General features: G+C 43.5%; 3 protein-coding genes across 3 annotated transcripts; 1 reads left to right on the top strand and 2 right to left on the bottom strand.

Annotated features, from left to right (window-relative positions):
- Positions 1-307: 307 nt before the first annotated feature.
- Positions 308-1,258, bottom strand: LOC136652832 (olfactory receptor 5V1-like). The gene has a single exon (XM_066629754.1). It carries the CDS (start codon positions 1,256-1,258, stop codon positions 308-310), a length of 951 nt encoding a protein of 316 aa, XP_066485851.1.
- A 3,812-nt stretch (positions 1,259-5,070) lies between these two features.
- On the bottom strand, positions 5,071-6,012 carry LOC136654272 (olfactory receptor 6N1-like). Its single transcript, XM_066631221.1, has one exon. It carries the CDS (start codon positions 6,010-6,012, stop codon positions 5,071-5,073), a length of 942 nt encoding a protein of 313 aa, XP_066487318.1.
- Positions 6,013-18,953: 12,941 nt separating this feature from the next.
- On the top strand, positions 18,954-19,904 carry LOC136652831 (olfactory receptor 6B2-like). Its single transcript, XM_066629753.1, has one exon. It carries the CDS (start codon positions 18,954-18,956, stop codon positions 19,902-19,904), a length of 951 nt encoding a protein of 316 aa, XP_066485850.1.
- Positions 19,905-21,470: the final 1,566 nt, after the last annotated feature.

The raw sequence follows: 21,470 nt of genomic DNA, 5'->3' as shown, positions 1-21,470 counted from the left end.
GCAAATTGCATATTATCTTTCTTTTGGGAATATTTGGAAATGTGCGTCAAAAGATAGTAATTCAAGACAATGAGAAACAAAGGAACAAACAAGGAAATTAGGGGATGTAGTTATTGAAGAGGCAAAGGATTTGTTCCTGGCATTTGTTGATTTGCAGCGTCCATTCAGTGTGATTAACTATGTCTCACCTCCTACCATGAGCAGCATGTTGACTTATTTCATATAAATGTCCCAAAGTTCATTTGATTATCTTTGGTCTTGACCCACAAATGTAAGTCTCATGCAAATTCGGTTGCTGAAAAAAACCCTAAATTCCAAAGGTTCTCCCACGAATCAGTTTCCTCATTGCCATCTTCACTTCCTTGTTCCTCAGGCTGTAGATGAGAGGATTCAGTGTTGGCGTTAAGGTATTGTACAGAACCCCCACGAGCTGGTCCTTTTCCAGTGAGTAGCTGGAGGTGGGGCGAAAATATGTGAAGAGGCCAGAGCAATAGAACAGAACCACAACAGTCAGATGAGATGCACAGGTGGAAATGGCTTTGTGATGCTGTCCTGTCTGCCGGTTGCTCAAAATGGCATGCAGGATGAAGGTATAGGAGGCCAGGATGAAGAGGAAAGGGCTAAAGCCTACAAAGATGCCCGTTGTGTATATGACAGCTTGGTTGATCGATATGTCAGAGCATGTGATGCTCAGCAATGGAGGCATGTCACAGTAGAAATGATTGATCCTATTAGATCTGCAGAAGGACAGGCGGAATGTGAGCGGTGTGTGGAGAGAAGCATTGAGGAAGCCACAAGTCCAGGATACAGAAGCCAGCTGTAGGCAAGTCCATTTGTTCATGAGCATGCTATAGATCAACGGGCGGCATATAGCAATGTACCTGTCCAGAGCCATAGAAGCAAGGAGGAATCCCTCAGCGCCTGCTAAGCTGATAAGGAAGTACATCTGTGCTGCACACCCTGTGAAGGAGATGCTTGGAGGTTGAACTTGGAGGATATCTGCTGCCATTTTGGGGACTGTCACGGATAAGTAACAAATGTCAAGGAAAGAGAGATTGCTGAGAAAGAAATACATGGGGGTGTGGAGAGACTGGTTTAACATGGCCACGGTGAGGATGAGGGAATTTCCTAGAAAGCACATTGTATACACAGTGAGAAAGAAGATGAGGAAGAAGCTCTTCCCTTGCTTGATCTTGTGAAATCCTAGCAGTAGGAATTCCATGGCAGATGTTTGATTTCCGGAGTAGAGTGCACTCATGATGTCCAATCTGAATGCTATAAATAGAAGAGTGATATTTAAGACAATTTAGCATTACGCAGACTAATTACTACTACAGCTGGCCAATTACTGGATTTAGAGATGAGGAATTTATATCAGCCTGATCACATTCCTGATGTTTTATTGACCTGTTATATGCATCAGCCATTGCTATAGTTTATGGTCCAGGGCAGTCATCACATCCATTGCAGCTAACAGATTATTCCACCCCAGCTCCTTATACCCCAATGTCCTCTGCTAACTGGGCAAAGAGACACCGTTTAAAGTTGTACTTCTCATATTCAGTCCCTATTTACCCCTGTATTCCTGTTTACCCTATTTACCCCAGTGGTCCCATAGTTGTTTTGCTTTTTGTTCTAGATTAGAAGATCTTTTAGAACCAGAGATTTCCTCCCCCTCCCCCCCCATTTATTTTGCAATGCAAACCACTTTGTGAAATGTTGCTATTGAAAAGTGGAAAATAAAGTGGAATATTCTTAATAATAGTAATATATCAGACCTGAGTTATCTGTTCTCATTTTCATGCATCAGCCAATTCATGCATGAAAGAAAGACAATTCTCAGTCCGTATCACCCCATGTCAGAAACTTCAACATTTCCCCATTCCTTGATGCTTCTTTCAGTTCTAGATATATTAAAGCCTTCCTCCTTTTTCCACTGTAATGTTCATAACTTAGAACTTATGATGATGTGTGTAAGCTGATCAGGAAATTATCAGGAATTATCAAATTATCAGGAAAACAGAGGAATGATTAGCTTCTTTTCATCCCTTAGCAGGACCAAAGAGATGACCAACCATTATAACATACCATTTCATGTATGCCATGAAAAATGAACATCTTTTTTTTTTTCCTTATAACATTCCTCCTTGAATGAAACTCAACTGAATTTTAGGATGTTGGGTTTTGCTAAATGAGATCTGCCAGGTTCCAGACAATCACTGCAATATGGTAATTTTAGAAACCTCTATATAAAATTAGCAGTGTATGCCAGTGTCTGGGCACCTTTTCAGAGGTCATAACCCATACAATATGGACCAGACTCTCCACTCTGCCCATAACTCCTTAGCAGAGATGGAAAGTATGCAATGTTTACTGTATATAGTGCAATCAGAGTCCTGTTTCATCAGTAAAATTATAGATTTGGTATGTGATCATATCCAGGACTTCTATATAACCTACAGAACCTATTCTCTGCTTAGCTTAGATGAGTGCTCCGTAGCCATTCTGTCCTATGACTTCCTGGTAAACAAGTGGTGATATGTAGACTCCCACCTGTTAGTCATCTGTACGTATAATGCTCAGGTCATTATGTGCAGGCCAATGAATGCCCAGGGAGACATTCTCAAAGTTGATAAATGTCCTTGTCCAATGGGGGTCTGGGAATTCTGGAAACAGTCCATCCTCAAAACTGTGAGGGCAGAATTACTTCACCCATCTCTCTCTATCACATATATTTTATTATAGCATATGTGTGCTGGAATGTACAACAGAGAGAAACATGTGTATATACAGACAGAATTATTCAAAAGTTATCAAGAAATTGACATGGCACCTGCCCAGTTTATTTATTAATGGATCTCCTGATGTCGCTAGCTCTGCTGACCTCTATCTGCTAATCCAGCATTGTTTCATGAATAAACTTCCCTTGGCAATCGTTTGATTATAATGCCCTGTCTTGCTTTCACTCAAACCTTTAAAACTCTAGTCTGAACCTAAAAAAAGATCTCAGTGGAAATGGATCAACCATTGGATTCTCTCTACCTCCCAATTCTGTAATGGAGACCACATCATACAGAAATGGCAAGAGACTCCGAATAAGCAAAACTGAGTACTTCAAGCAGTAGCATTGCATGCTCAAAACAATGAAATCCAATAGCTATCCTCATATTTTCTCCATCCTTTTTCTACCCACTCACTCCTGAATGTATAAATATGCAGAAGGTGCATATAGTTCATTTGATGTGAATATGAAAAATATGAATATGAAGGCACATTACAATCTGATTCTCAAGTGATACCCAATGCAAATGGACCATCCTATCCACTAAGCACCCATCATCATACCCACTCATGCAGAACCATACATCATCCAGGGAAGAAGTGACCTTTCTTGCTGCTCAGGGTAATGTACCATAGTGTGGCAACCACAAGACATTTATGCCTGCTCCCATTTGATGCACTTTAATTTTTAGGAGAAGCCCATGGGAGTATCCCACTAATGAATCCATGCGGTCTAAAAGAGTTGCAGAATATTTGTGCAATAAATTAAGAGAAGCTGTATTAGTTGTAGAAATACCTGAAACTACTTCCCTGAGGTTTCATCAACTTGTGTAGCCCTTTGAAATCGTACTCTCAATTCTATCAGAAATTCACCCATCTACACAATTCTGCGGAGCACTTGTGTAAGGGCCTCTTTGGCTTCTTTGTTACTGAGACTGTATATAATGGGATTCAAAGGTGGAGTTTGAGCACACAGTAAAACTTCATGAAGACTTGGGATTTGACAGCGCCTAAAGGGGTAATTTAGGAATGTCTAAGGATACTTTTACTTTGTTTCTGTACTTGATCAGAAATGTAGAGGAACAGTGAATATAATTCTTTAGGCTCAGTAGATTAAAAATTTGTTGTGGACAATTTCACTCACACAGACACACAGACAGAGAGAGAGATAGCGCGCATCATTTCTTAATGATGTTCCCCATTATTGAACACAGATATATATGAGTGACTATGCATGTAATCAAGTTTTCAGAACCAAAAATCCAACATATCCACTTGATCGTAAGATCTACTGATTTTCCATGGGAGATCCTTCCATACAACCATGTGTACAGCGTGTTACGTGTCACTTTAAACCTCATACCACATTATTTATTTATTTAAAATCTTGGTTGGCTGCCATTCAGAACAGTGTTGTCACAAGGCAGCTAACAACCATCAAGCAAAACCACAATCCCAATAAATTAAAATAATGATAAACTAAAACGTTAACCAAAGTCAATTGAAACATTCACAAATTATACCCTATAAACAACAGCAATTAAAAAATAAGCAGAGACAATTAAAAGGCCCCCCTAAAAAATAAGAAAAAAGCAGCTAAGCACAGAGCTTGATGAATCTCCACAGGAAGAGAGTTCTACAACTGAGGTGCCACCACAGTAAAAGCCCTGTTGCACCTGAAATAATGGCAGCCAGGGAGTGGGGCTTGTGAAGTTGTTCATACAGTCTGGGTAAGTTCATATGGGCAGAGACATTCCTTAAGATGACCTGATCCCAAGCAATGTATGACTTTTAATCTCAACATCAGCACTTTGAATGGGTCTGGAAACCCACCAGTATCCAATGCCACTGAAACAGAATGAGTATCACACTATTATATTGTATTAGGGAGGTTTGATGATGTTGTCAATTAAATATGATTGTACAAAACATAAGGAGACATCATATGAAATGACTTGTAAAGCCAAAATTATTTCAACCAACCTCACATTTTAGAGCAGCCATTTTCAGCCTTTCTCATCTCATGGCACACTGACAAGGCACTAAAACGGTCAAGGCACACCATCAGGTTTTTGACAATTGACAAGGTACACCATGCTGCCAGTGAGGGGCTCACATCCCCCATTGGCTCTACTAATAAATGACCTTCCCCCAAATTCCTGTGGCACACCCGTGGACCAATTGTAGCACACCAATGTGACATGGCACAGTGGTTGAAAATGGCTGCTTTAGAGTGATTTTTATTCCTCTACATTGACTTATGTCAGCCTTCCCCAGGACTCTCTTTTCTCATTTCAGTCCTTCCCATTTTCTGCAGAGCACTTTCTGAAGGGCCCCTTTGACTTCTTTGTTCCTGAGACTGTATATGATGGGATTCAAAAGTGGAGTGACCACACAGTAAAACACAGCCACCAGTTGGTCCATGTTGAAGGAGAGGTTTCGAGTCGGCCTGACATAAATAAACATCATTGTTCCATAGAAAACACCAACCACGGTCAAATGGGAAGCAAAGGTGGAGAAGGCCTTTTTGCGTCCAGCTGACGAAGGGATGCCAAGCACCGTGACAATGATGGCGGCATAAGAAACCATGGTTAGCGTGAAGGAACCTACAAGTATGAAGGAGCAGATGAAGAAACTCAACATCTCATTAACTTGTGTCCTATTGCAAACCAGCCTCAGCAAGGGCAGGATGTCACAGAAAAAGTGATCTACCACATTACTCCCACAGTAGTTAAGCCGAGATATTAGAATTACCGGTACTAATGGCAGGACCAAACCAATTGCCCAGGACCAGCTAGCAAGTTGGATACAGACAGTGTGGCTCATAATGATATTATACCTCAGAGGGGACCTTATAGCAACATATCTGTCATATGCCATAATTGCTAAAAGGAGGCATTCAATACCACCAAGAGCATGGAAGAAATAGATTTGAGTAAGGCAGTTGGTGAAGGACAGCATGTTCGTTTCTGTGATGAGGTCAACTAGTATGGTTGGAACTGTCACGGAAGTAAAACAGATCTCCAGGAAGGCAAAGTTCCCCAGGAAGAAGTACATGGGAGTGTGAAGAGAGGATTCACATCTGGTGATAAAGACGATGACCATATTTCCAGTCACTGTTAACATATAGATGATTAACACCAGCACAAATACTGGAATCCTGATTTCCTTCAGGTTGGGGAAACCTGTGATAATAAATTCACTCACTGTGGTATGGTTTGAAAGATCCATCTTAAGTCTTGTTGTTCTTCTGTGAAAGGTAACAAAGGAAATAAATAAATAAATAAATAAATAAATAAATAAATAAATAAATAAAGTTTCTTACCCCAATACAAATGTAGTACATTTGCAAATTTCACCTGATATGAAACAATCAGACCCAGAAATATTCTGGATCCTATAGGTTTCAAAACTTATCCTGAAGGTATGATTCACATGACCGTATTGTGGTACAGTGTCTATTGGGGTTCAAATAAATGAACCATCAGAATGCTCCCTCTTTCCAGGCTGACCTGATGTCATAACCCAAAAGAGGACAAGGCACTCCAAAATGTAGGACATCCAAGAAAAATGTAGGACATGACAAAATAAAAGCTAAAAACATTTGTATATTGATTTCATGTGATTAATTTAAACACTATATTACTTAAGATAAAATTTAAAGCTATATTACATATAGTTTATTACACATAGGGCACAATCCTAACCCCTTATGTCAGTGCTTTTCAGCACTGGCATAGCGGTGCCAATGGGACATGTGCTGCATCCTGCAGTTGAGTGTCACTCACAGAGGCCTCCTCAAAGTCAGGGAATGCTTGTTCCCTTACCTCGGAGCTGTATTGCCCTTATGTCAGTGCTGGAAAGCACTGACATAAGGGGTTAGGATTGTGCCCATAATTTGCTAATTACAAGAAGGCTATGTGCTGCCTGCAGGGGTCAGCTCACAGGGAAAAGGAGGACTTTTAAGTTCTTTTCCAGGACACCAGGCTAAAAAAGAGGACATTTCCTGGAGAAAGAGGATGACTGGTCAACCTACCTCTTCCTCACTCATATACATAAAGCCATGGCACAGAGAAAGGTCCAAGGAAACCCACTGGTAAGCAGGAACCTCTTGATCTACACCTCCTCCCCTTTCGACACAGCAGCTTTGATAGGGAGGAAAGGATTGAATTGTGCTAGAAATCTTTGAAAATAGATTAGTTTTGTTTTATTTCTCCAGTCATACAGAATACAATCCTACATGCCATTATTCTTTCTGCCCCATTGATTTCAATGGCTATATTTGTTTAAATCATGCTTCTTTGGAAATATTGTTAAAATGAAAGAAAAACAATCTCCCTTCTGGAATACCAGCATAAAAGCATGTTCTGAACACCATCTTTAAACTCCATTTAGTTATTTGATTTTTCTCTGTAACCGCTTTGTGAACTTTTAGTTGAAAAGCGGTATATAAATACTGTTAATATAAATACTGTTAATAATAAACTCTCATCTTTCTTGACTAAATGGAATTCAATAAAGGGCCCAGTCCTACCCAACTTTCCAGCACAGGTGCAGCTGTGCCATTGGGGTGCTTGCTGCATCCTGTAGTGGTGAAGCAGTCATAAGAGGTCTCCTCAAGGTAAGGGAACATTTATTCCCTAACCTCAGGGCTGCATCGGTGCTGGAAAGTTGGATAGGATTGGGACGAAAGCCATAGAACCATCTATTTCATTTCACAAAACTTTGTAAATAAACAATGAATGTCTCAATATTTCACCCATTTCCAGGTAAATGAGAAATGGCTAAAATCAAAGCAGCATCTTATTTCCAACTTAAAAGAAAGGGAAAATGCAATGATATAGTGATACTCACACAAATGCAAATTACTCATCTTGTGACAAATAGGTTTCTTCAAAGTCTGCCACAGGGAGGAGGAATGGAAATAAGTTCTCTTGGAGCTTCATGAGGAGGTGCATATGAGCTATTAGCACAAGAATGGGAAGAAAAGTGAGGATGTATTCAGAGAAGATCTGTAAAACCTGAGATGTATGAAAGGGGAAGAAAATACAGATATACGAGTATGACACATTCTGAAGTGTTAGCTAGAAGATGAATTCTGCCACCATATTTATGCATTAAGATTCCATCCTGCATAGATGCACTTTGTGTCGAATCTGTTTGATCAGTCCATATGAACTCTGGGGACCGGGCCTCCAAAGAAACACACACTGGAGTTTAAAGTTGGGCAAACAAAGACTCTCTTATTTGGCAACATTATCAGCCAAGCTATCAAAGTCTCCAAGCATTGCTGATTAAAATAGTGAATCCTATTCCTCCATATTTAATTACTCTAGGAAGTCCCTCTGGAGTCAATGAGGCTGTTGGAGCAGAACTAATAAGGGTAGAACTGGCCACCTTTGAAATGATGAAGTGGTGGTTCAAGCTTAATAGTGGAATGTGCTTCTTAATTTTGAAATGAAAATTCTGTTTCCCTAAATCAGGTCCCGGATCTGGCATCCATGCGGATCTGTCCACCCAGTGAGCAGATCTTTTGGTTCCTTCCGGCACCATGCAATGTCCTCCCCATTTGGAGGACAGGGACACTCTGGGTAGTTTCATCATCTGCCTGTCGTCGCAGAATGCTGCGTGACAGGACGTCCGGACAGATGCCTAGAGTGTCCCTGTCCTCTGAACAGGGAGGTCATTGCATGTCAGCTACGCATAACACTCAGATGCAGTCCAGATGGGGACCACATTCTGGGCTCACTGTGCTTGGCGGTTTGAGCAGCACTGCCCTAAATGAAACACTGCAGAGCAGCATCAATGTGCACGATGTAGTTTGGGTCAAAGATATCTGCATGGGAAGAAAATATAAAACCATTGGTCCATCTAGGTTGGTATTGGCTGCACTCCAGGAATTAAAGCAGAGATCCTTCCCAGCCCACTATTATACTGCTCAACCCTGGTTTACTTCAAATCTCTTTACCTGGAAGGAATTGCTGAATTGAACTCATGAAATTTTTTAAAAGGAAAGAATTAGGTCTTTTCCTCATCTTCCACTTGAAGTAATTTGTAAACAAATATGGCACATTAAAAATGTTGGTCATTGAGTCTTTGGTTGCTCATCTCCCCCCCCCCCCCAGATTTTATGGCTTAAAGCACACATACAGAAATGCATGTGGTAATGGACATTTTCCCTGGAATAGATGCACGATATCATGTGGGTTTTCATATTCCATGGGTTCTATACCATGGAATATCCGAGTATCTCTTTGCCATGCATCACCCTCATAATCTATGATTTCAGATGTTTCCACATGGGTTTTTTTTACCCTGCTAATGCCCGATCTCGTCTGATCTCGGAAGCTAAGCAGGGTCAGGCCTGGTTAGTACTTGGATGGGAGATTGTCTGGGAATACTGGGTGCTGTAGGCTTATACCATAGTCTTTCGAGACTGAAGCTTGCCAACCAGAGATTTTTAAAGGTGTGGCTGCAAAACCTATGTCAACGTTAACAAGTCTGGTGAATGAGACAGCATCCTAGACTGTCTTCCTGGGAGCTTTTCTTTGCCACAACTCCTACAGAAACCTGGTGGAATGCGGGGAATCAGTGGGATACTGCAATCCCGGGCTATAAATTCTACAGGAGGGACAGGCAGGGGCGTGTTGGAGGTGGGGTGGCCGTTTATGTTAAGGAAGGGATAGAATCCAGCAAAGTAGAGATTGAAGGTGGGTCCAAATCCACCGTAGAATCTCTGTGGGTTAAATCACCAGGCTTGTACAGCAATGTAATACTGGGGGCGTGCTATCGTCCTCCAGACCAGAAATCGGATGGGGACCTTGAAATGAGGAAACAGATCAGGGAGGTGACAAGGAGGGAAAGGGTTGTAATCATGGGGGACTTCAATTATCCTCATATAGACTGGGTCAGTTTGTGTTCTGGTCACGAAAAGGAGACCGGATTTCTTGACGTGCTAAATGACTGTGGCTTAGAGCAGCTAGTCACGGAGCCCACCAGAGGGCAGGTGACTCTGGATTTAATATTGTGCGGTACACAGGACCTGGTTAGAGATGTAAATGTTACTGAGCCATTGGGGAACAGTGATCATGCTGCAATCCGTTTTGACATGCATGTTGGGGGAAGAATACCAGGCAAATCTCTAACAAAAACCCTTGACTTCTGACAGGTGGAATTCCCTCAAATGAGGAGGCTGGTTAGAAGGAGGTTGAAAGGGAGGGTAAAAAGAGTCCAATCTCTCCAGAGTGCATGGAGGCTGCTTAAAACAACAGTAATAGAGGCCCAGCAGAGGTGTATACCACAAAGAAAGAAGGGTTCCACTAAATCCAGGAGGGTGCCCGCATGGCTAACCAGCCAAGTTAGAGAGGCTGTGAAGGGCAAGGAAGCTTCCTTCCGTAAATGGAAGTCTTGCCCTAATGAGGAGAATAAAAAGGAACATAAACTGTGGCAAAAGAAATGTAAGAAGGTGATATGGGAGGCCAAGCAAGACTATGAGGAACGCATGGCCAGCAACATTAAGGGGAATAATAAAAGCTTCTTCAAATATGTTAGAAGCAGGAAACCCGCCAGAGAAGCGGTTGGCCCTCTGGATGGTGAGGGAGGGAAAGGGGAGGTAAAAGGAGACTTAGAGATGGCAGATAAATTAAATGAGTTCTTTGCATCTGTCTTCACGGCAGAAGACCTCGGGCAGATACCGCTGCCCGAACAGCCCCTCCTGACCGAGGAGTTAAGTCAGATAGAGGTTAAAAGAGAAGATGTTTCAGACCTCATTGATAAATTAAAGATCAATAAGTCACCGGGCCCTGATGGCATCCACCCAAGGGTTATTAAGGAATTGAAGAATGAAGTTGCAGATCTCTTGACTAAGATATGCAACTTGTCCCTCAAAATGGCCACGGTGCCAGAAGATTGGAGGATAGCAAATGTCACGCCTATTTTTAAAAAGGGAAAGGGGGGGGGGACCCGGGAAACTATAGGATGTCAGCCTAACATCTATACTGGGTAAGATGGTGGAATGCCTCATCAAAGATAGGATCTCAAAACACATAGATGAACAGGCCTTGCTGAGGGAGAATCAGCATGGCTTCTGTAAGGGTAAGTCTTGCCTCACGAAACTTATAGAATTCTTTGAAAAGGTCAACAGCCACGTGGATGCGGGAGAACCCGTAGACATTATATATCTGGACTTTCAGAAGGCATTTGACATGGTCCCTCACCAAAGGCTACTGAAAAAACTCCACAGTCAGGGAATTAGAAGACCTGGATAGAGACCTGGTTGAAGGCCAGGAAGCAGAGAGTGGGTGTCAATGGGCAATTTTCACAATGGAGAGAAGTGAAAAGCGGTGTGCCCCAAGGATCTGTCCTCGGACCGGTGCTTTTCAACCTCTTCATAAATGACCTGGAGACAGGGGTGAGCAGTGAGGTGGCAAAGACGACACCAAACTTTTCAGAGTGGTGAAGACCAGGCATGATTGTGAGGAGTTCCAGAAGGATCTCTCCAGACTGGCAGAATGGGCAGCAAAATGGCAGATGCGCTTCAATGTCAGTAAGTGTAGTCATGCACATTGGGGCAAAAAATCAAAACTTCACATATAGGCTGATGGGTTCTGAGCTGTCTGTGACAGATCAGGAGAGAGATCTTGGGGTGGTGGTAGACAGGTCGATGAAAGTGTTTACCCAATGTGCGGCGGCAGTGAAGAAGGCCAATTCTATGCTTGGGATCATTAGGAAAGGTATTGAGAACACAACGGCTAATATTATAATGCCATTGTACGCGTACAAATCTATGGTAAGGCCACACCTGGAGTATTGTGTGCAGTTCTGGTCGCCGCAACTCAAAAAAGACATAGTGGAAATGGAAAAGGTGCAAAAGAGAGCGACCAAGATGATTACGGGGCTGGGGCACCTTCCTTACGAGGAAAGGCTACGGCGTTTGGGCCTCTTCAGCCTAGAAAAGAGGTGCCTCAGGGGGGACATGATTGAGACATACAAAATTATGCAGGGGATGGACAGGGAGATGCTCTTTACACTCTCACATAACACCAGAACCAGGGGACATCCACTCAAATTGAGTGTTGGGAGAGTTAGAACAGACAAGAGAAAATACTCGTATTTCTTTACTCAGTGTGTGGTTGGTCTGTGGAACTCCTTGCCACAGGATGTGGTGATGGCGACTGGCCTGGACGCCTTTAAAAGGGGATTGGACAAGTCTCTGGAGGAAAAATCCATTACGGGTTACAAGCCATGATGTGTATGTGCAACCTCCTGATTTTAGAAATGGGCTGTGTTAGAATGGCAGATGCAAGGGAGGGCACCAGGATGAGGTCTCTTGTTATCTGGTGTGCTCCCTGGGGCATTTGGTGGGCCGCTGTGAGATACAGGAAGCTGGACTAGATGGGCCTATGGCCTGATCCAGTGGAGCTGTTCTTATGTTCTTATGTTCCTATGCTTTCTGGTCCTGGCTTTAAAAGACAGCATCTACCTCTGCCCTCTTACTTGTCGTGAGTGGGATAGAAAGGCATGAAAGCAGACCTCATTTGAATTTTGAATCTAGACCTTTGGGCTTTGCTGTTGATCTTCTACTTTGGTTTGGATGGAGATGGAGGAAAGTGATATTCCCATGGCTGTAGCTCTGAAGCTACTCATCTCAGCCGTGGGTGCTCCCTCATCATCCAAGGAGGAGCACATGGAATTTATCAATATCAGGAGGCTGCATTCCAAGTGGCTATCCACAAAGGTTACTGAAATATGGAGCCATACTAATACATTTCAGAGAAGTTCCAGATCTACCACTGAGACCTGGTGGCATGCTGGAGCAAAGCAGAAGAACTTTGGAGGAACTGAAAGCTGGTCAATGAAGGCAACAGTTGTTCTATGCACTCCAGGGCAACCATGCTCTTCTTTGGAAGAACATCCGGGACCAGTTACTCTGTGTTGGCTGTGGAGTGATCATTTCTTGCCCCAGAGGTGCAGGGGTTGTGCAATGGAGGAACTGCATTGCCACAGCAAGGACAGTGTGGGAAGAAGTGGGTGGTGATGAAAAAGCACATCCAGTCATACAAGTTTGCTTCTCCTCTACCAGGACTGCCCACATCACACAAGTGCTATGATGTCATGGGTGTTGTGTTCTGCTTGATGTCCTTCAATATGGGACTGATTTATGGAAGAAACATCAGTCATAGGTTACAAACCATGATGACTTCCTGATTTTAGAGGTAGCTTTTATCTGAATTTCAGATGCAGATGAAAGGCAACAGAATACAGATATCTTGTCTTGAGTCCTCCCTGAAGCTTCTGATGGGCCACTTTGAGATACAGGAAGCTGGACTAGATGGGCCTTTCGCCTGATCCAGCAAAGCTCTTTTTATGTTCTTATGAGCCTTCCCAACAGGTATCAGAGGATTCAGGTGAATGCTTCCTATCCCATGCAGGGAATAGTTTCAAGAAAATGGAGCGGGTAATGGAGATAAGTGGTGAGAACTGTAGAGGGACATGAGCAAAAATCATTCCTCTGCAATAAAATGGCCACTGATGGTGCACACAGCAGTACATCAGAGGTCATTTTGCACACACTGTGGCAAAAGACATAGCACCACAGCCTCTCCCCTAGAGCCCACCGCAGCCACCAGTCAGTAAGCCATCAGTGGGGGTGGGCAGATTGGGGCTGGGTGGTGCTGGGGGTATCAGCAGGGCTCTCTCTACCAATATCCTGACCACCATTTCTCCCTCAGCATGTCCCCTCAGGTCTGTTCAGACTTGCACCAGCAAAGTAGTTGGCGCTAATCCGAGTAGACCCATTGGAGGCCATGTCAGCACAGAGTAGGGCAAGTAGAAAAATCTTTTACTTAGAATTAGAAGCACTCTGCAATGGACTTGTGGACATCCCTAATAGTGTGCTTGGATGCTGGCTTGGACAGTATCATCCAAACTGGCTCCAAGGATACAAATAAATTGAGCAAGGGTGGATTGTCCTGGATTCTTCAGGAAAGTTATTTAATGAATTAGATCATTTCTGGTTGATCACATGAATGTCTCAGAACAATTTACTGTTTTATTGTACACACAAAAAAGATAAACTAGGCCTAAGCTGCTATAATTTAAAAATCATTGAATGATGATTTTCTCTCATCTCTCCGATTTTTTTTTTCCCCATGCTTCTCTTGAAACTGCAAGGTCTTGCAAGGAGATTATGAAATTAGTGTGATGATAGGCAGGACGCTTTTCTGGCTAATTTGAGACATTAAAAAAAAATAATAATAATGACCTTGAAGTTGTTTGTTAACAGTGAAATCTTACAAACTTGTGCTTTTGAGCATTTTCAGTTAGTGGAATTCTTAGGAGTCACATTAAAAGAGACATGGTTCTTGACTATTCCCAGAAGCCAGCAGCAGCTTTGATGCTGCCAGGAAGAAATGTCTTTTTTTTTTTTTTTTTACCAAGGGGATTTATTAAACATTGAGCATGTATTTTCATAGTAGATCACTCAAAATTTCTTTCCTCTCCCTGGGGCTTCTGGATGACTTGCGGCCATGCCCAGTGGCAAACTGTCATTGGGACCCATGGAGACTTTTTTTTTTTGTTTTCCCATTTGTTTACAGAAACTGATTGCTCTCATGTGTTGAATTAACATCTTCTGAACACAGCACCAAACAGTCACCCCCTCCCATCCCAAAAGCAGACCCTAGTGTCTGATTAGCTTGTGGAAAGCAAAGAGACTAATGACTAGAATGAAGTTTCTCATTCTAGGGTCATTGAAAGTTTATGTCCCATATAGAGACAAGGAAGAATATTGCCAAGAACTTCTGAATTCCACCCTACTCTATTGGAATATGCAACATTTCATTTAGTTTCATCTGGGGATCCTCAGTTACTGTCTTTGCTGACAATTTCCATTTTTTCACACTGTATACCATTGCTTGTTTATTATTAAAGCCAGACAATAATTCCCATCCAGGTGAGGGTGACCAGATCCAATGGAGTACAGAGTGCCTATACCTTTAAACATTGTATAGGAGAGGGAAGTCTGGCAGGTGCAGCTCAACATGGAAGGGTTTAAAAAGCTGCAGCTGCCAAAATTCCCTCTCCTATACAATGGTTAAAGGTATAGGCCTATGTCCTGCATTGGATCAGGTCACCTTGATCCAGGTATTGTCACGGACCTTCATGCAAAAATGAATTTGTACACAATGGCATTGCTAGAGGGTGCAGGGGATAAGGGCTGCACCGGGTGACATGCATGGGGGTGTATGTGACACCACTATTCACTAAAAAATTTTAAATCTTGGTATTTTTGAATAATACCATCATGTTAAATATCAATTGATGTGTACTTTAATGCAGAACTGTTTATTCTTTCAAAAGTTATAGCCAAAAGGGAAAAAAAAAACAAAAAACAGCAGGGATGGGGCAGTGGTACATCACCACACCCTCTGCCTGGAGCATTGCCTTGCCCACTGCATAGGAGGAGGTCTGTCATAGGGGTGACACACTGGCCTCCCACACCAGGTGAAACAACCCCTAGTGACACCACTGTTTGTACATGATTTTAGAAAACCACAAATACTTATGTGATAGATTTTCAAAACAAAACAGCCTGATTAAGACACAATTAAGCATGTTTAAGAACATTAGATAGTCAAGAACTAGGCACACACTTAATGCTCTCATTTGAAATAAGAGGTATTTAAATAGGAATTACCCAGCACCCCCCAATAAAGACACAGGCAAGGGCATATGGTACAAAGGGCCACTTTATTAACTATTTAAATATACGTACTTCAGATTGCAACAGGGCCTAACAAATAAGTCATGCGGGTTCTACATGGGGGAAACGGAGCTGCCCGTCTACTTCCCCCTATATTGATTTGGGCAACCACACCAGACTCTGGGCAGCGTCAGTACAAGCCTGCCACCCCCTTCATTGTCACCCCGAAGGGGCAGGGTGGCAGGCTAGCTCAGGCCACCCGAGCGAACCCGCGGTGAGCCTTTACCACCAGGCCGAGGTTCATCCAGCCTGCGTCACCCAGCCGGGAATGCCAGCATGACCAAGCGTGGAGTCCACCCGGCCCTTGCCACCCTGCGGTGTACACCGATATGACCTTACCTACCCAAAACCCGCACGACACCTGCCTAAAGTGACCAAGAAGACCTATGGAAAACCCCCATTCCGCCCCTAACTCCACAGTCCGGGGTAGGCAAAAAACCACCAACCGATGTGCCAATTAGGCTGATGGCAAAAATTCCTACCTAGCCCCAGAAGGCGACCAGCTAGTCTCGGACTGCCAAAGGGTGGGCGGGTGGATGACCGCTGCCTGGTCCTGACTGCGCGGGCTTCTCTGAGCAGCCTGCACGTGGCCCCAGACCAATTAGCCCCCAGCCAATCGGCTGCGAGGCTGGCCCGTCCTGTGCCTCGTGCGGGGGCAGGGTAAACGTCGGTGGCGCGCTAATACATGTGCCACCTGAATTATTGTATTGGGATTTTGCCCATGGCATAACCTCCAATGTTCAACAGGGACATTCCAAGCTATGCACAAGTATATAGGTGGGCCCATGCCTAAAGTCTGTTGGTCCAGAATGATGTCTCCATGACATAGTAGATATCAGCAGGAGGAGCCAAAAGTGATACCAACCAGGTCAGGCCCAGGCCCACATGGGGCACAGCTGGCCAGGGTGACACCTCAGTTCCACTGGTAATGTTAATACTTAGTGCAACATCAGGGCATGAGTTGGTGTGACATGGATGTCCTACATTGGCTACTGATCCAGGGCTCCCAACAACCTGACTGGCAGTGGGCCTAGCAGAATCCTGACCACAAACACTCCTCCAACAGAAGCAGAGGTGGTAACACAACCTCTGGGACAACACAACCTAGAGTCAGGGACAACATAAGTCTCTGTTTCTTTTGTACCAATACTAGAAGAACTTGGGTGAACACCCCTGTGATTGTCAATGGAAACTGAAGCTAAATATATATAGAGCTCTGATTGAATTGGAGATAGGGTTGGTTAGACTGAAGACACTCTCCTTTGTGGCCTAAATAGCCATGTTTGTTTCAAGGACTGGTTGATGCTCTAATGACTAGTGCCATTGTGCCATTGTGCTCCAATGACTAGTGCCATTGTGGGCTAGGGGGTCTGGTCTGGTCTAAGGGGTCTGGTCTGGTCTAAGGGTGGAGCCACTATTAAGCCAGAAGATAACATCCAAAAGTCACTGGTTCGAGATCACTGGAAACTTCCGTAGGCAGCCAGACCTTGAGAAGAGACAGAGCTGAGCTATTCCACCAGAAGCTGACTTGGCTACCCTTTGGCGAGAGTGAAGGTGCTGCTTGCCAGTCAACGTGGGAGGCAACCACGGCCAGCAGTGATACTGGACTGTGAAAGGTCTATCTAGAATGTTTGTTCTTGAAAGATTAGAACTTCTTTGTAATCGTAAAAACCCCTCAGGGATTTAGAGAAGGCAAGGTGCAGCTGCTGTGCAGTGCACAGTTTCCTGTAGTCCAGTGGGTGGTTGGCTGGAATTTGCATTAAGTCATGCAGAAAATTGGTCTTTTACCAGAGGCTGCTGGGGCTGGTGCCCTTTTCCTCACAGACACGCACATCTCTGATTATACTTAGTAAGAATTCCCTCCACCCTGCAGATGAAGAAATTCATCTTTGAACAAGGAAACTTGCACCAGCAGGGACATTGCACTACGAGGCAGAAGTACATCAGACTACATCTCTCCCCCCCCCCCCCGACAAATCAATCAACTGGGTCTAGAGAAGATCTTATTAGTTTCCCTGGCCTCTGCAGACACTCAACATCCCAAAGAGAATTCAGATGCATATATAAGCTATTAAATTTTTTACATTTCTTTCACCGCAGAACAGTGATGAAAGCAAAAGGAGCATCATTGGTTCTTCATGACTTTGTTCCAGCCATCCTCTCGGATGATATCTATCAGTGAAGAAAGCTCGACGTCTGCATGATATGCTCTCAAGTTCTGGAGCTTCCGTTCTTGCTTCCAAGAATGCCTTCTACCCTGACCAAAACAAAGCACTGATGTGATGTACTGATCAAGCAAAGTTAAACTAAGGTGAGTAATATACGTCCAAGTGAGAATTGCAGCCCAATCCTATCCAACTTTCTAGCATTGATGCAGCTGCAATAGAGTCCCAAGATAAGGGATAAAAGTTCCCTTACTTGAAGGAGGCCTCCATGACTACCCCCACAACACAGGATGCAGTGCATGCCCTATTGGCATGGCTGCACTGGCACTGAAAAGATAGCTTCCTAGAACTATGCTAGTAGTAGACAGTATTTATAACATGTGAATACAGTAGTTTCCAAACTGTGGGTCACAACCTGATTTTGGTGATTCCCCCAAAGGGTGATGGAAAGATCAAATTGCCTCAAGCACTGAGGCTGTTCAAAACATCAGATACTGTAACTGCTAATTACCCTGCAGAGAGCTCAGCTCTGGCCATTTGCAAGCATGTGTAAATATAGGGAGATAAATGTTTGATGGTCTTTTTTCTGGTTATTATAAATATGTAAATAAAAAAAATAAATTCTAGATCTCCTTTTTGAAAAAGCTGGTAAACCTAGGTGGGTCCTAATAGACTGTCATTTTTACAAAGTGGGTCCTGGTGCTAATACGTTTGGGAACCACTGGATTAGAACATGAATGTAGCTGAAAGGTAGGACTTCAGGCATTATTCGTGTCAAAAGATTAGCACCTTATTCTCCTTTTGGAAGAGCAGTCAACAGATACAGTTCAGATAGTAACTATAGCTACAGTCCTATTCCAACTGTCCAGTGCCAATGCAACCACAAAGCATCTTCTAGTAAATGTTCCCTTACCTTGAGGAGGCCTCCATGACTGCCCCTCCCACAGGATGCAGTGCAGGGTCCATTGGTACAGTTGCATCAGCACTGGAAAGCTGAACAGGATTGGGCCCTGTGTGACTTAAACTAAGCCACCACCTCTGAACCTCAGTTTCCCACCTGCAATTTGCCAAAAATATTCCTAGTCTGACTTGTAAATTATTGTAAGGATTAATATGAGAAAGGAGGAGGGGTCAGTTTGGACACTGTGAAGTTTGAAATTATTTCCATAACTATAATGCCATCTAAATAAACATTTCCATAATCTCTGTGTTCTTATTATATGCAGATTGGAAACAATGTTAGCATGGTTGCTGCAAATACAACAGTAACCCACTTCATCATCTTGGGATTCCCAAGTCTGAAGAAACTGCATCTTCTCCTCTTTGTGTTGGGATTGATTGTCTACATCTTGACCTTGTGTGGACACCTTACCATTATCGCCATAGTACGTATCGATCACCATCTCCACACTCCCATGTACTTCTTCCTCAGCAGCTTCTCCTTCCTGGAGATTTGGTACACCTCCAATATTGTCCCCAAGATGCTGGAGGTGTTCATAGCCAAAAACAAATCCATTACTTATGTTGGTTGCATTACCCAGCTTTATTTCCATATTACACTAGGTACAGCCGAATGTTTTATTCTAGCAATCATGGCATACGATCGCTATTTAGCCATTTGCAACCCTCTGCGCTATCCTGATCTGATGAATAACACAGCTTCCTTCCGATTGACTGTGGGCTCTTGGATTGGTGCCTTCCTAATCAACATTCCTCCTCTGGTCTCACTGTGTAGGCTGCCATTTTGTGGGCCCAATGAGATCAACCACTTCTTTTGTGATGCACCACCCCTGTTGAAACTCTCTTGCACAAGCCCAGTTGAAGCTGAACTCGCAAATTTCATTGTGGCCACTAGCGTCATAGTTAGTTCCTTTCTCCTCATTTTGGTGTCTTACATCCTCATCATAATCACTGTTCTTAGAATCCCCTCTTCTACTGGCCGCCAAAAAGCCTTCTCAACCTGCGGTTCTCATTTGGTTGTAGTGACCATTTTCTATGGCACCCTCATGTTCATGTATGTACGGCCAACATCTGACGTTCCCACTGATTCCATGAATTTCAACAAAATCATATCCATGTTCTACACTGTGGTCACTCCAATGCTGAACCCAATCATATACTGCCTGAGAAATAAGGAGGTCAAAGATGCCCTGCGGAAAGCAATCACAAGGAATTTTATGTCCTTGCGAAAATAATACTGAATTAGAAATGCAGGTGATACTGGAGTGTATGTACTAAGGGCCTGATCCTTTTGGGTCAGTGCCAGCGATGAGTGTCACAAACATGCAGTAAGGCATGCCTGCAACACTCACCACCGGGCCTGCCCTGGTGCTCGCTCAGCACAAGCCCACGCTGGGCCAGCATGGGATGGAAGCTAGTTGCAAGCTGCCCAGAGCTCTAGGCGAGCGCTAGGCAGTGGAGTGGTGAGTCAGGGCAGGGGGAAGCATTCCGGGGTAGGAGAAAGAAGGGCTGGGGTAGGGAGTGGGGTGGGAGGGGGTGGGACTGGCAGAGCTCTGCTGGATACAGAGGCCCATGTCAGGCTTCCTGGCCCAACACCAGGCTGCTTTACTCTGCACCGGCTAAATAGACGGTGCAGAGTTGAGTAGCCCCATTGTGGGACCTGCTCTATTAGCAGGGGGAAGAGGACAAATGTCCCCTTCTCCAAAGGAGGCAGTGCAGGCTGCCATTTTGGCTCCGCTGCAGCTTTGGATATTGGGCAGTTAGGATTGGGCTGCCATCAGGGAAAGGTGGCTTAAATATTTGTTTCCTCGCAAAGACATTCATTCTTTCACTGTGCACCTATAGTTGAACCTAATGGATGGCTTTACAATCAGTGAGCTTAAAGCATATGTAACTCTGCACAGCCTTGGCCTCATTAGTTTTATGGCTTTCATTTTGGTTTTCTTACATACCTATATATCTCAACATGTCTACATATTCAATTAAGGGCGCGATCCTAACCAAGTTTCAAGCACTGACCTAGCCGCAATGCAGCCCCAAGGTAAGGTAACAAACATGCCCTTAGCTTGAGGAGTTCCCCTTGACTGCCTCCCCACTGCAGGATGCAGAGCACACCACATTGGCACAGCTATGTCAGCGCTGGAAAGTTGGCTAGGATTGTGCCCTAAGACATACATCCTGCAGCACTGTCCTTGCTTACCTGGGAGTAAGTCCCATTCACTATAATACAACTTACTTCTGAGTAGACATGCCTACAATTGGGCTGCTACATTCTTCCTTTTGCCAAGTGTGATCTATTTTGTTGAAGATCTCTTTATCTTTCTAGTTACTGGTTTACTTAAAAAAATGCAATCCATGTTGTGTTTTGTAGAACATATTTTAAAGTTCTATATATAATTCAGAATATTGACAGTTTTAAAATTTTTTTAAAAAGTATAACTGATTTATTTTTCAAACTGTTAGTAATCTTGCCTGTTACACTTCATCCCCCTGACTTCAGGCCTAGCAGCTTTGGAGCTATTGAGGTCTAGCAACATTGGGAGGCTAACAGGCCCAACTTCTGACACCAGGTCTAGCAGTAATGTTCAGGGTAAGCTATTCCTTAAAAGTTATTCTATATGATTTTGTTATTATATTCTTTATGTAATCATGAATAAAGTTTCTACAGATCTTGATCCATCCTTTATTCCTAATCAATGTGAATCCAAGTGATTCCTAATCACTTGGAAAGAGCAGGAACAACTAGTTGTTAGTATTCAGGGCATCCCTTGCTGCTACCTGCTTTCCCTATCAGCAGATCA

Source organism: Tiliqua scincoides, chromosome 5 (assembly GCF_035046505.1).
Source record: "Tiliqua scincoides isolate rTilSci1 chromosome 5, rTilSci1.hap2, whole genome shotgun sequence".
NCBI classification, from domain to species: Eukaryota; Metazoa; Chordata; class Lepidosauria; order Squamata; family Scincidae; genus Tiliqua; species Tiliqua scincoides.
Note: the sequence above shows the minus strand (reverse complement) of the source record. Positions and strands in the feature narration are given on the sequence as shown.